General features: G+C 35.3%; 1 protein-coding gene across 2 annotated transcripts; it reads left to right on the top strand.

The window, feature by feature from the left end:
* Positions 1-718: 718 nt before the first annotated feature.
* On the top strand, positions 719-4891 carry LOC132799763 (protein ALP1-like). Of its 2 annotated transcripts, XM_060812307.1 has the most exons (5): positions 719-960; positions 1481-1549; positions 3315-3832; positions 3921-4146; positions 4224-4805. In XM_060812307.1, exons 3-5 carry the CDS (start codon positions 3320-3322, stop codon positions 4673-4675), a joined length of 1191 nt encoding a protein of 396 aa, XP_060668290.1. In that variant the 5' UTR covers positions 719-960; positions 1481-1549; positions 3315-3319; the 3' UTR covers positions 4676-4805. The 2 variants fall into 2 exon arrangements, 1 of the variants encoding a protein (XP_060668290.1); XR_009634614.1 differs by lacking the exons at positions 3315-3832; positions 3921-4146; positions 4224-4805 and adding an exon at positions 4851-4891.
* Positions 4892-15085: the final 10194 nt, after the last annotated feature.

Raw genomic sequence — 15085 nt, forward strand, 5'->3', positions numbered from 1 at the left:
ATTTTGATTTCTAGAGCCTTTTTTTATTTTTATTTTTTAATTTGTCATGAGGGAATTAATGGGTGGCCAAGCTAAGTTTCTTTTTTTAGGATGAGAAATTAATCTCCCTTGTAATTTATTATCATTCTGGCCAATATTGTTTCTTTTCTCTATATAATATTCTGAAAAAAAATGAATAAACAAAAAATAAAAAATAAAAATAAAAAAAATGAAAGTTACTCCCAAAATTATGTCTTATGACGCTGCGATTTTTTAAGAAGGGCAGTAACAAAAGCTTTAAAAGGCATGAGGCATGGGCGGACCTACATGGGGCACATGCAGGTTCATGTATATTTATATATATATTTTATCTCCTTATATTTTATTTTTTAATTACTTACTTTTTGTCCTTAGTGCCCACCTCTCTTTCTCCTCACACGTTTAATTGTTCTCCATTTTTTTTTTCTTTTTCATTTATTTATTTTTTTTAATATTTTTGTTTCATTTATCTATATATAATTTTGTTTTATATACGGTTTATCTCCAATTACAACTATTTTATATAAATATAATAGTTATCTACAAATTCATAGAAATATAATAGTATATATATATATATATATATATTTTTTTTTAATCAAAGGAAATATTATTACTAAATACCAACAACAGAGTGCATATCAGTTTGTAATAAAGTATCAAGCCACACAGGACCAACTTCTAACCAAGACTCAAATGAAACTAAGGGCGTGTTTGTTTCACCGGATTGGACAGGATTGTGTCCCAATCCGGTGTTTGGAAGGAACAAATGAAGGAGCGGATAAGTTAGCTGCTACAGTGAAATAATCCCCCGAGAGGGGGATTAAGCTAACCCGTCCTTCCCCCTGGGTCAAATTTCTGTCCGGAGCTCATCGAAGGCGTTGGTGGTGTCTCTCGCGTGCCTCTGCCCAGATCAAGCTCTGTGTTCTTCTTCTTGAATCTGTGAGTTTGCCTTCTTCTTTCTCTTCTCATTGTTTGTCTGCTTCTTCTTCTTCATGTTTCAGTTTATTTCTTTTTTATTAGATCTGCATATTCCTCTTTTCTGATATGCTAGAAAAGACTTTTTATTTTTCTTTTTCTTCTTCTCTGTTCTCGTTCTTCTTCTTCTTCATCTACATTGTTCTTCTTCTTCTTCGTTCTTCTCTTCGATCTGGCATTGTTTTGTTTTTTTTTTTTTTTTTTTTGCCATTTTATTTCTTCTTCTTCTTCAATCTGGGAGTACAGATGTGTAGACAAAATTTCTTATTCTTCGTTCTGGCATTTGTTTTTTTTTTTTTTGCCATTTTATTTCTTCTTACTAGAATCGATGTCTATTGAATTTTTTTTACTTTATGGCTAGAACTTTTCATGTTCTCTCCATTTTTGTTTTTGGAGGGGCAAATAGAAGAGGATGACATCAATGGATTTGTCCTATACAATGGATTTGTGTATTCTTCCTAAAACTACTCTTTATCTCTGACAGGATCGCATCATAGCTCGTCTCCAACAACCATATTCACTAGATTGCATTCCAGTGGAGGCAGAGTATCAGGTTATTGTGCTGTGAATATCTGTCGTATTATCTAATATAATCAGTTTATGGACTTGAGAAGTTACTCAGATTATGACTTTATCAAAGGAATGATGATAGATTAATATTTCATCTAGGTCTATTGAGAGCTATTCATAATTATCTGTTGATCTTAGAATAAAAGTTGTTTATTATCTCACTGAATGGAAAATCAGTATTCAGCTTTTTTTGTTAATAATTTTACACTGAGTGTTTTATCTGTTCTCAATTCTTGAAATGCTGAATGTTGATGCTCGTTCTTACTAAATCCCATGCTCTGAATAGCAGTAGTGTTATCTAATATAATCAGATTATGGACTTGAGAAGTTAACTTAGATTATAACATGCGAGAGGAATGATGACAGATTAATATTTCATCTAGATCTATTGAGAGTTATTCACAAATCATAATTATCTATTAATATGAGAACAATAGTAGTTTATTCATATAATAAATGTTTTGGTGGGTGCTTTAATAGACATTTCTAGGATATGCATCTGTGGTTGGGAAGATGCAGTGGCTATGGTAGGTTGGTGACTAAGGTGGGCCATAGCCGTGGTTGCTAACTTTATCATTCTCTTTTGACAAACTGGATTCTTCAATTGACATGGCCTTGGACAGAATAGTTACTTTTATGGAATCACATGGGCTTGTATCCTTCCTAGTTGGTGTCTTTTGGTTGTAGGTTGGTGACTAAGGTGGGCCAGTCACAATCTCTCCCCTCGGCTTAACTATTTTCTGCTGCAATATTAATATACTATTCTTCTATACTACTCCACTCTCTGACGAAATATGAAAACAAATTCTACAAAGAACTTGATATAATAAATACTGCTTTTTATTGGCTTATGAATTGATCAAGCTGATCACAAACACTTGAAGACATATAAGTTGTGAAAATTGAATTGGCGATATTCATGTTTATATTCATTTCCATATTTGAATATTTTCTGCTTAACTATTTTCTGCTGCAATTTTGAGTGATTTGGAAAAAAAAAAAAAAAAAGATATATTCATTTCCATATTTGACTGATCACCATTTATATTTCAATAAGAAATTAAATCTTTTAATCGCCAGCTAGCGCATGAGAATTTTTATGATTTTTTTTTATTAATTAAATGTATGGTTTTTGTAAATTAATTTAATTTCACTCAATAGTTTGAGTACTTTGAAAGTTTAGAGATTGGTGCTAATTAATGTATGGTTTTTATCTTTTTTAAAACATAAAATATAAATAGGTTTTTTAAATTAAAAATAAATATTTTTTGAAACAAGGACAAAGTAATCTATTTGAAATCAAGTAAAGAAATACTTAAATAGTTTATGGAGAACTAAATTCAAACAAATGTGACCCTTAGACATGTAACTGCACCAATCCAGATAACAAATTTCTCCTCATGCATCATTGTAGTGTCTATTGGTTTGATTGTTAGATACTCCTTGTCATATCCTTGTACTTGAGCAATATCTGTGAACATATGCTAATGTGTTTAGAATTGTTTATCTCAAAGTCATTAGCTAAAAACATATATTATTACATTCACGCTATGTTCTCATTAGTTGCACCGATAAACAGAAGTAGATATTAGGTGTTTATACCTACCATAGATAATCTATATGAGAGTAAAAATTCTAACATTTTTTCGTTTGTTTATATATAGGATGAATAATGAAAATTCCAATGTCTTTTGCACATTCGTTTGTTTATGCATAGATATGATAACCTTATTTTTACTTTTTTGTAGTGAATATGGATCGAAGAAAATTAGCGGCATTATTGATGCTTCCAAATGATAAGGCATTAGAATATTTTTGTACATGCTTTATAGTTGTCGGGTTTATGTACATGTATGTAGCAATGCGATTGAGAAATGATAGAGGTGCTAGGAATCGAATAAATAGGACTGCAGAGTTGCGTTCGTCTTTTGTAACTAGTTTGTTGGACAATGATGTTAACTGTATTAGTCAACTTAGGATGGATAGGAGAACATTTGGTATTTTATGTCAGTTATTACGCCATGATGGATATGTTAAAAGAGATGGTACTGTTACATTGGAAGAGCAAGTGTGCATATTTTTGCATATAATTGCTCATCATACAAAGAACCGTACAATTATCACTAGATTCAATAGATCGGGGGAAACAGTTAGTAGATATTTCAATTCAGTGTTGAATGGAGTGTTACGTTTACATGGGACATTGTTGAGGCATCCTGAACCTGTGTCAGATAATTGTTCGGATGATAGATGGAAAATATTTAAGGTATGTTAATCAATTAGTTTGGTTACTTTATTTAATTCGTAGATATATGTGGCAATATCTTATGTAACTAATTTTGTTTGTGACCTAGAATTGTTTGGGAGCATTAGATGGAACTTATATTAAGGTTAATGTACCCGAAATCGATAAGCCGAGATATCGAACCAGGAAGGGTGAGATAGCCACAAATGTCTTAGGTGTATGTAACCCAAATATGGAATTCATATTTGTATTACCTGGTTGGGAAGGTTCCGCTTCAGACTCAAGAGTACTTCGAGATGCATTAAGTAGGCCAAATGGATTAAAAGTACCCACCGGTAAGAGCAATCCTTAAAGTTTATATTGTAATGGACTAACATTACGCTATCTAATAGGAGTTATTTTTCTGTGTTAGGTTATTATTATTTAGTGGATGCTGGTTACACTAATGGTGAAGGATTTCTTGCACCATATAGGGGAACAAGATATCACCTTTCCGAATGGAGAGATGGTTGTGCACCTGCAAATCATGAAGAGTATTTCAATATGAAGCATGCATCTGCTAGAAATATAATAGAAAGATGTTTTGGGGTTCTAAAAATGCGATGGGCAATTTTAAGAAGTCCATCGTTCTATCCAATTTCAATCCAAATTAAGATAATTACTGCATGTTGTTTGATACATAATCTTATTAGGAGAGAAATGGCACTTGATCCTGGAGAAGCTGAATTTGATATGAGTAACGATGCTGACATAAGTGGGGATGAAGATATTATAGGGTCAATTGGTTCTTCGGATCAATGGACTAATTGGAGAAATGAGTTAGCTAGGCATATGTTTGATGAGTGGAGAAGTCGTCGTGGTTAATAGTTGATTGTTATGATTTATATAATTTTGTAACTGTTTAATTTTATGGTGTTTGTTATATCTTTTGTATGAAGACTAAATTATATTAAATATAACATATGAGATTTTTATTATTTGTTATTAAATTCATATTTTTTATGGTATTTTTGGAATCATGGAATTTTTACATAAATAGCAATGGAAGTTGGAGGTAGCAGTAACGATAATAGGGGTGGTAGTCCATCATTCAGTCTGAAACTATGCCAAACATAGTACTGCACTAATTATCCTGTCCGATCCTATCCGATCCTGTCCGATCCGGACCTATCCGGCGTACCAAACGCCCCCTAAATGGACAGCATGTCTTACAAGTGTATGAGCGACCATATTAGCAGCCTTACCCACAAAACTACAAGAAAAGTCAGAATGACAAATAAGCAAAGACTTAATGTCATCCACTAAAAAACAGTTCTCATCCAAACTAGCAGTGGACTATTGAATCAACTTTATTGCCATCATAGAATCACTTATAATATCCCCATTGAAAAAACCAGCTTGAAGACAAAACTCCAAGGCATGGCGGATGGCCAGCAGTTCGGCAGAAAGGACACTCCAGCAATTTGTAACAGGTAAAGCTAAAGCTCCTATAACTCACCTCTACAGTTTCAAACAACCACATCTATACCCATTCAACCACAACCACCCAAAGTTGCAACATCCACATTTATCTTTAAGCGATTCCCAATCGGTGGAGTCCAAGATATATTTCGTTCACACATGGGTTGTGGTAGGACTAAACTGTTTGCCTCCTTAAATTCGTTCTGCAATAAAAACACACCATCAAGAAGACTTTTATCACTTTTCTGCGTATTACCATGCACAAAATCATTTTGCCTATTCCAAAAGCTCCATATAACCCAAGCAAATTGCTCCTGCTGATCAGATGAAAGACTAGAAAAAGCAGAGCAGGAAAGAGACACAAAGGAATCATGAATGCTACTCTTCAAACATTGATAGAGGTCAAGCTATTTCCACACTCTTTTGGCCGTATAACAACCCCACAAAGCATGCAGAGTCGTCTCAGCAGCAGATTGACAAATAGGACATATAGATGTCACAGTCGATAGCCTCCTAGCAAGATTAGACATACACTGTAAAGCCTCATTGCTAGCACGCCAAAAACATAGTTTAACCTTATTAGAAATAGATAAGCGCCATAGTTTCGTCCACCAATTCATTGAGTAAGGATTGCTAGAACTTCCCACTAGTCCTCCATGTCCTAGTTTCCTAGCTACCCAATAGCCAGATTTAACAGAGTAAATACCTCTCGAATGATGAGACCAGGCCAATTTATTTGGACACATGAAACCACCAATAGGTAGTTGTTCAGCTAGCATAGCTTCCTCTGAATTGAAAACCGACCATATTAAGGGAACATTCCACCCTCCAGATGTAGTAAACAACCGGTCCACGATGGCATCTTTAGATAGGGAACGTTGAGAAAGGACATGCAAAGAACCCTTTCTTGGAAGCCAAGCGTCCTTATACACTCTTATAGACATTCCATTACCAACATACCAGATACCACCTAATTCCAACACTTTTCTTCTCCAGACTAAACTCCGTCATAGCTAAGAAGGATACCGTCCTATCTTTGCAGTCCATAACGTACCATCCGGAAAATACTTGCCCTTTAACACACGTCCTACGAGAGATGTTGGTTCATGTATAAGCCGCCAACATTGATTTGCTAATATTGCCCCGATTAAACTCCCCTAAAGATCGAAATCCCAATCCCCCATTGCCTTCGGTTCACATGGCCTTTGCCAACTAATCCAAGTAATACCCTGTTTACCATTAGAATTTTCCCACCAGAATCTCGAAATGAGGCTTTGTATACACTGCATGAAACCCTTAGGCAACTAAAAAATGCTCATAGAATATGTAGGAATTGACTGAGCCACTGCTTAATTAAAATCTCCTTCCCTACCCGTGATAACAACCTCTCCTTCCATCCCTCCAATTTTTTTCAGATTCTGTCTTTTACTGCCCGAAATAGCATTTTTGTTTCTACCAATAAAGGTTGGTAAACCTAGATATTTAACATGGTCATCATGTCTTTGAGTCTGGAGAAGGTGAGAGACATCACTGCGCACAGCAATCAGTGTATTTAGGCTGAAAGTTTGCACAGTCTTGGACATATTAATTTTTTGGCCAGATGCAGCTTCATATGTTGCTAATAAACGTAAAATCACTTCACAATCATGTTGAGTTGCTTTTGTAAATAGAATAGTATCATTAACAAAACACAAATGCATCAAAATAAGACTCGGAGGAGCGACTTGAAGACCTCTAATATCACCAATGGCATGTGCATGCTTAAAGAGATTGGAAAGACCTTCAGAGCATATTAAAAATAGATATGGAGATAATGGATCCCTTTGCTGAAGACCACGAGTAGGTGAGATGGAACCATACAGATGACCATTTAGAAGCACCAAATAGGACATCGAAGAGATGCATCGCATTACAAGATCGACCCATCGCCCCCTAAAACCCATTTCCAACATTAGTCGACGTAAGAAGCTCCATTCTACATGATCTTAGGCCTTACAGATATCCAATTTGGTTGCCAGCAACCCATCCGAGCTAGTAGTTTTCTTGGTAATTAAATGCATTATTTCAAAAGCCACCATGATGTTATCAGTAATTTGTCGACGGGGCACAAATGCACTTTACTTTTCGAAAATGATCAAAAAAAGAATACATTTTAGCCTATTTATTAGCATCTTTGAAATTAACTTGTAAACCACAGTACACAAACTTATTGGTCAAAAATCAGTCACAACAATTGGGTGTTGAACCTTCGGAATCAATGTAATGAGGGTATGATTGATAGCACTAATATCCCCATCATTATTTAAAACCTCCAAACAAGCATCAATCGCTATTGAACCTACAATAGACCAGTATTTTTGATAGAAAATTACTAGCATACCATCACAACTAGGGGCCTAGGAATGGTGCATTTGGTGCAAACTAATTTTAATCTCATCAGCAGTAAAAGGACAACATAAGAAAGCATTCATGGAAGCAGTGACCCATCCTTGTAAGCCAAAAAAAATCTCAATTTCAACATAAGATGTAACATCCCGTCCCAAAGTACAACGGAAATTTTCCAACTTTGACCGTTGACAGTTGACCGTTGACCGAAGGGGTCAAAAGTTGATATTTTCTTCCGGTTGGAATTCTAGGTTGACGAAGGTACCGTTACGAAGTACACGTTGGCACGAGTTCGTAGACTAGTAGCACGTTGAAAACGGAGCTACGGTTTGAAAGTTATGGGCAAAACAAGTCGAGATTCAAACTGTCCAAAAGGTGCTGGGAGTTGACTTTTTATGGTTGTAGAATTTTGCTTTGACTTTGGTATGATTGTAAAGTGCTCGTCGATACGAGTTCACAGACTAGCGGCACGCCTAATTTGGACGTACGGTTAAAAAGTTATGGACACGTGAAGTTTGCCGGATACCGTAATATTTTAATATTTTTGAATCGATGAACAATGAAATGCCATGTGTCATCACCTGATTGGTCCACGTGGATGAACAGTGTCATCCACGGTGGCTTTTATTTGGCAAAAACGACAGGGAGGAGAGAGAAAGAGAGAGAGAGGAGAGAGAGAAACGACCGGCCACCACCGGTTGGCCACCGTCCGGTCACCGGAGGGCTACACACACCGGCCAGACCGGAGCGCCTCTCCATTCTCAGCCGAACCCCGAAATTTCAGGGTCGTCCGCCGCCGGACGCGCCCAGATCGAGCCGGCGAAGCTCGGCGGCGATTCTTTCCCTCCACCGCCGGCCACCGCCGTTTGACCCATTTCCGGCCATTTTCAGGCCACTCGCGCCAGCCACCCCTCACCACCTCCTCATTTCCGGCCAGCCCACCAAATTTCACGGCCACCGGACTTCCGACGCGCCGGGATCAGAGCGTTTTCCGGCGAGGCACCGAAAATCTTCAAACCCCGATCTCTCCGCCGTCCGGTCTCCGTTTGCCTCACCGCCAGTCCCGTTGGAATCCTCTCCCCTCGATCTACAAAACCGCCAAAAATCTCAGCCAACGGCCACCGCACGGGCCGCCGCCGGCGACGGTTGCCGTTGATCGCGGCGGCTCGCCGGAAGTCACTGTTCCGGCGAGTACCCAGTTGCACCGCCGGTCCCCCTCCACTGATTCTGACCCCCTGAATCCAAATCCGGGGTCCTTTTCCGCCAATTCGCGACGGATTGAGAGAATCAAAGAGTTGAATCTCGAAAGCTTTCTGGCGATATTCCGGCCACCACCGGTCCGATCTCTGGGAAGTAAGACCGGATTTGTAATCCTCGTCGCTCAAGCTTCGATTCGGTATATTACTTGTCAACTTTGGTTAACGTTTGTGTTTAACCCCCCGGGTACCGGGTATTATTTATCTGAATAAAATATTAATTTATTTGACTGTGTACTGTTGTGTTCTAGGAGCACCAGTGAGTCGCGGAATTGATCCCATGGTGGATCATGGTTTAATTGCATGCTCTAGGTGAGTGACCCACCTTGAAAACTATTTTGGGCAATTAATTATATTTATGTGGTGTTAAATTGATATCTATAATTTATGCTCATGTGGTGGAATTTAAATATAATCGAGAAAAAAATAATATTTTATATATATATTTACCCATTAATGCTAAACGAAATTTTGGGTTGTTAAGAAATTCCCGATTATTATTTTATTGTGATTTAATTGTATTTATTACACATGGGCAAGTATTTTCAGTAATTAATTGTGTCTGGATTTTATATTATTTTTGGGCATAATTGGTTTGAATATTTTAAGAAAATTATTTGTTTAAATTGGTGGTTTCGAATTTTATAATTATGCCCGTGGTATATTATTTTTTAAACCTCGTGTTACGAGAAAAATTATTGTTTTACTGTTATCGATGTTTTCGTACCGGGTTTGTTAAAGGAAAATATGTGGGATGGTAAATGTGAAAATTGGTATATTTTCCACAGTGATTTTGAAAAAAACGGTACGGTAATAAGAAATTTAATAATTATTTTAGACGCACTCATACAGTATTGGTGTTCTGGTATATATATGGTTTAGCGCGCAAGTATTATGTCTCTCGTGAGTTGCCATTGGACCAAGGGCAGGCAAGTCTTATATATTGCGCATCAGCCACCCCCCTCCTTGGCCGGGATGACGGTTTCAGCAGCGGTACTAACGGGACGCCGAAGTGCCGTTTGCAAGTTTCTCTCTTTAATCTCCTCTCCAATCGGTGCTCGGGATGCTGGATATCGGAGGGCATCACTGGTATATGGTATGGTGCGTCAAGTAAAAGTTTTTCGGATAGAAATTTCAAACCCCAAAGTGTTCAAAAATTATTTATTATAATTTATTACATTTTATTTATATTTGGGGTATTTATTTATTGTTTATTAAATCAATTGATCCCTTGGTTTTCGGGAGGTACGAATATCGGATTTTGTGAAAATATTTTAAAAGGGGAACATTTCCAACGGAGTAAATAGTGAGGGTTTTGAGAGAAAGTATTACTTCAATTGTTTATTATTATTTATTTATTTAATTGTTGGTATTAATTAAATTTCTTTATTTGTTATATTAATAATATTAAAAGTGTTCAGTAGATAGGGTCACTCACTGAGATGATTAGCATCTCACGTTTTTAAATTCTGTTCCCCTAGGTCTAGGTTGGGAGACGTTGATTGTTCGGGGCGAGCCCAACGTCTCAGTTCGTTGCCGAAAGCCCAAGAAGTATTTCTTCCCTCTTTCCTCTCCATCTTGTATTACTTCTTTATCTGTCATCATATAAATTCCACATTCATTTGTATAATGCTCTGTATACTGTATTGAACATGTAGTTATTATTTATGCACTGGATTACTGTTATTTATTTTGAAGTGCTGAAATTTGTGGAATCAATCTGTAGTATTGTGGGAGGAATAAGGGGATGAATATAGAAGTGTGTTTTCAGTGCAGGAAATTTGTGGTAAGTCCTACCCTTAGGGGAGGTGCTGTCGGATTTTCCGTTGGAAAGTTCAGTGGTATTTCCCTGGGATCAGGGCTTGTCTAGGGTTCCGAGGAGGAATTCTGGACGGGTCCTGACATAAGAGCCAAAAGAAGAATAAAGCTCGCAAAAATAGTCTATGAAAACCAAAAAGATAGCAGCTTGATTATCAATCCAATGTCCAGAAGAGTCAGATATCCCATCGATGAAATTACGTTGTCTTCGAGTGGTTACACGATTATGGAAATAACTTGTATTTCTATCCCCTTCACGCAGCCAAGAGATTCGTGAATGTTGCTTCCACTTAACTTCTTCTTTCTCTAATAAGAAATTGATTTTATGTTCAACTTCATGAAGCTCCTTAATATTATCATCTATAAGTGGTCGAGAGTGAAGCTCAAGTAAGCGTTTTGTACATTCCTCCAATGTTGTCGTAATATACTTGAAAGAATATTTATTCTAAATGCGCAACTTGCTTGCACACTCATCAAAAGTTGACTTCAGGCATGACATATCCTTATTCCCTTGTCAGCCAGAGTTCCAAACACTTTCAACTATTTGATGACATTCAACATCATCAATCCAAACTGCTTCAAAATGGAATCTACAACCAAATCTAGGTTTTTACATCGTTAAGGCATCCAAATCCACTAAAATAGCAAAGTGATCAAAAACAGAGTTTGGTAAGTGTCGAACTATAGAGAGAAGGAATAAACAAAAAACCTCATTTGTAACAAAACAATGATCCAACACTTCCTTGACATTATCCTCGCCCACTTTACCATTATGCCATGTATATTTATAACCAGAGAAAGAGACCCGCCGTAATTGACATGTATCAATTGCTTGATGAAAGTTGTCCATCAAGGTAGGCAAACATGGAATAGCACCCAACTTATCAGAAGGTAACGAAATTTCATTAAAATCCCCAATAACAACCCATGCCAGATCAGAGAGCGTACATAGACGGCACAGCAATTACTCAGAGAAACAACGTTGACTTACGTCTGGGTTTCCATAAAAACCTATAAGGCAAAATTTTCCCTTAGTTGGATGAGTAATCACCGAATCAATATGCCCAATCGAATGTGATTGAACCTGGACTGTAACCAAAGAATTCCAAAGAAAAGCTAAGCCACCACCAAATCCAACTCGATCAACCTCAAAACAACCTCCCATATTCACTTTCACACGTAACCGCTCCAACTGGTTACTCAACAACCTAGTTTCCATGAGAAAAACAACATCGGGAGTCTCATCTTTGAGCATTTTAACAAATGCTCTGAATGTTTGGGGTTTAGAGTGAGGATTCCTAATTTCCCGGACATTCCAACTTAATATTTTCGTGACTCGTGGTGGGGCTGTTGCGCCTGCCCTACCATGGGTAAGATAGCATTATCTTTGTTGGATTTTTTTGAGTATCTGAACTTCTTGTGAACAATGGAAGAACTTTTCTTAGAGACACGAGGAAGATTACGACCATAAAGTTTTGTAAAGGTGGAAGTTTCTCCAGTTGGCTTCGGATCACTAGTACATGTTGACTTTGTAATCGCACCAACTGCACCAGATGTGGAAAACTACTCAGCTGAATTAATTGGTCATCGGGAGTTCTAACCGTTTCTGTAGCCATTTGGTAACCAACTTCTGGATTGGCAATCTCAGCCGTCGAGAGTAGAGCCAGCCGCTCACTAGAAGTTAAGGTAGATCGCATAGGTGACGACAGAACCATGCGGTGTGAATTTTCCTCATTGTTAAGACCACCACCACCAACCGCTCAGGAAAGATTCCGCTTGTTCAACATTGAAGTATTTTGAGGAATAGGCGCTCTTAACCAAGCCTCATATTGATTAGCAGGGCCGGCCACAAAAGACTCACAATCCTTCTGTAAATGTCCAAGCATACCACATTTGAAACAGAATTTAAGAAGTCGTTCATATTGAAACTCAACCCAAAAACTCTCAGAGCCATCCAATCGAATTAACATTCCCCTTGGTAAAGGCTTGGTAATGTTAATATTAACCCGGACTTGCATATATTTACCCCAACAATGGCCTTCCTTGGCAAAATCAATAGAAAGTAGATCCCCTAATTGAGCACTAATAGCCATACCAACTAATTTTGTCATGCAGTGTAATGGAATGTTATGCAATTGAATCCAGAAAACAGCATGGTGAAGAACAATGTTTCGGGGTGGAACAGACCTCTAAATTTCTTCTAGTAAAATCAAATATCTATCAAAATGCCAAGGAGCACCATTCAGAACCCGTTGTTTCTCACTAACCGAAGAGAAACGACAAAGAAAAGTATTATCACTTAACTCACGAAAAGAATAGGCCACGAATTGCCCCATAAAGTCTGCATCATCTCCAAAAAAGCCCACTTATTATAGTGAGACTTTGTATATACTTGTACCAAAAGACAAAGAGGCAGAATATCAGTCCCTGCTGCTCTATCAGTTCGATGAATAACTAAAGCATCCTTTTCCTCCTTCGTCAATTTTAAATGATGATGAAACATGTTAGTAACCTTCTCCATTATAAGAATTAATACGCAAACAAACCTTCTATGGAAAACCAAGAAGACGAAAATCTCATGCAGAGAGCATGAGAAGAAAACCTCTCCAAACAAAGAGAGACAACTTCAGTACATACAAATATAATAAATTTAACTTTTTTTTAACAAACAGCTATCTATATTTATAATTTTTTAGTACATTATAATTAAAACAACAGGATATTTACTTTTTTTAATTTATAATTTATAATTTATTTTAGTTGACTAATTCCTAACAAAACCAATATATATATATATATATATATATATTTTAGTTTGCATCAAAGTGTTTTTCTTTTTTCTTTTTTTTTTTCAAATAATTTGTATTGTGAATATAATAAAATTATATTTGCGAAGGTATTGAAATCATATTTTCACTTTTGTTATAAAAATAAAAAGTATCTTCACCCTATTTGCTTAGTTTTGTGACTACTCAAAATTTTTTTTTTTTGAAACATCTTGGTGCCTACTCTAATTAGCTCTATTATAATAAATGTCACATTATGGAGTGTATATATATATATATATATATATATATATATATATTGTATCTCTAGCATTATGTAGTGGTAACCCCTTCAACATTTCTTCTGGATCTGCCACTGGCTGAGTTGTGGCAAAGTGTTGGGGTTAAGCTTCAAGTCTTACAAGCCTGATTTAGGTATCATAACATTTTTCTATATATTTTATTATTATTTTAATTATTTTAAATGTAATTAGAATGGGCCTTCATAATTATAATTAAAACAAATATATTACCCAAACATAAATAGGAAAAAAAAATATTAAGTGAAAATATAATTTTGGTGTTTAGTAATTTATTATCACTTATGATTAAAGGCAATTTGTTGATGTTTGCGAAATATTTCATGCATCTAAAAAAAAATAATTGGTAGATAAATAAATCAGAATTATAAACATAATATACTTTCAATTGATTATCAACAAATAAAGAGTGTGAGAATCAAAGTTAGAGACAACCAAATGAATAAATATTGATAAAACAAATTTAGAATTGTATTAAAAATAAATTACTTAAAATAAAATTAAATAGTCTATTGTAAAAAAATCAAAATCTAAAATAAATACTGAAGTTAACTTTTAAGGTAACATAACCAAAGAGAAGGATGATTTCCAAAATAAATAAATAAATAAAGAGGATAAAGGCATGTTTGTAGAATGACTATTTATATTAATATGAGGATAACTATTTATGCGAATGATAAAAAATAAAAATAAAATGAAATAATGATTTCTAGTTATATGTTTAGTAATAATAAAGGATTAAATTCAAACTTTAGCCTTAAAGATAAAGTTTGGTAAAAATTAATTAAAAAAAATCAATTTATTTATTTATATATTTTTAGAATGAGATAAATATATAAATTTAAATTTAATATAAATATAGTAAGCAAATATTGAAAGCTTACGTAGATTAAAATACAAGAATAATAATTATAAAATTTTAAAAAGGAATCGCTATCTTTTCAAATATAGAATTATTTAGTTTTTAGAATAACTATTTCCTTATACGAAAATTTATATAACATAATAAAAAACTAATATTGTAAAATAGTTATTCTATTCCTTATATTATTTTGCATATCAAACACGTTTTTTGGGAAAACAAACAACTTTTTTTTTTTTTTTTGGGAGAAAACGTCAAGCAATTAAATATTTTTGTTATTTTGTTCTTTATTTAATAAAATAAATAGTTATCTTATTTAGTGTCTTTTATCATTGATTTCTTGAATTCTATTATTATATGGTATTACACCCTTTTTTTTTTATGGATATGACATAAAGTTTCAATTT

Source organism: Ziziphus jujuba, chromosome 10 (genome assembly GCF_031755915.1).
Source record: "Ziziphus jujuba cultivar Dongzao chromosome 10, ASM3175591v1".
Lineage (NCBI taxonomy): Eukaryota > Viridiplantae > Streptophyta > Magnoliopsida > Rosales > Rhamnaceae > Ziziphus > Ziziphus jujuba.

Coding starts and splice junctions, on each gene's coding strand:
- LOC132799763 (XM_060812307.1), top strand. CDS start 3,320: ATGGATCGAAGAAAATTAGCGGCATTATTGATGCTTCCAAATGATAAG. Junction 3,833..3,920: donor ATAGATGGAAAATATTTAAG/GTATGTTAATCA, acceptor TTTGTGACCTAG/AATTGTTTGGGAGCATTAGA. Junction 4,147..4,223: donor TGGATTAAAAGTACCCACCG/GTAAGAGCAATC, acceptor TTTCTGTGTTAG/GTTATTATTATTTAGTGGAT.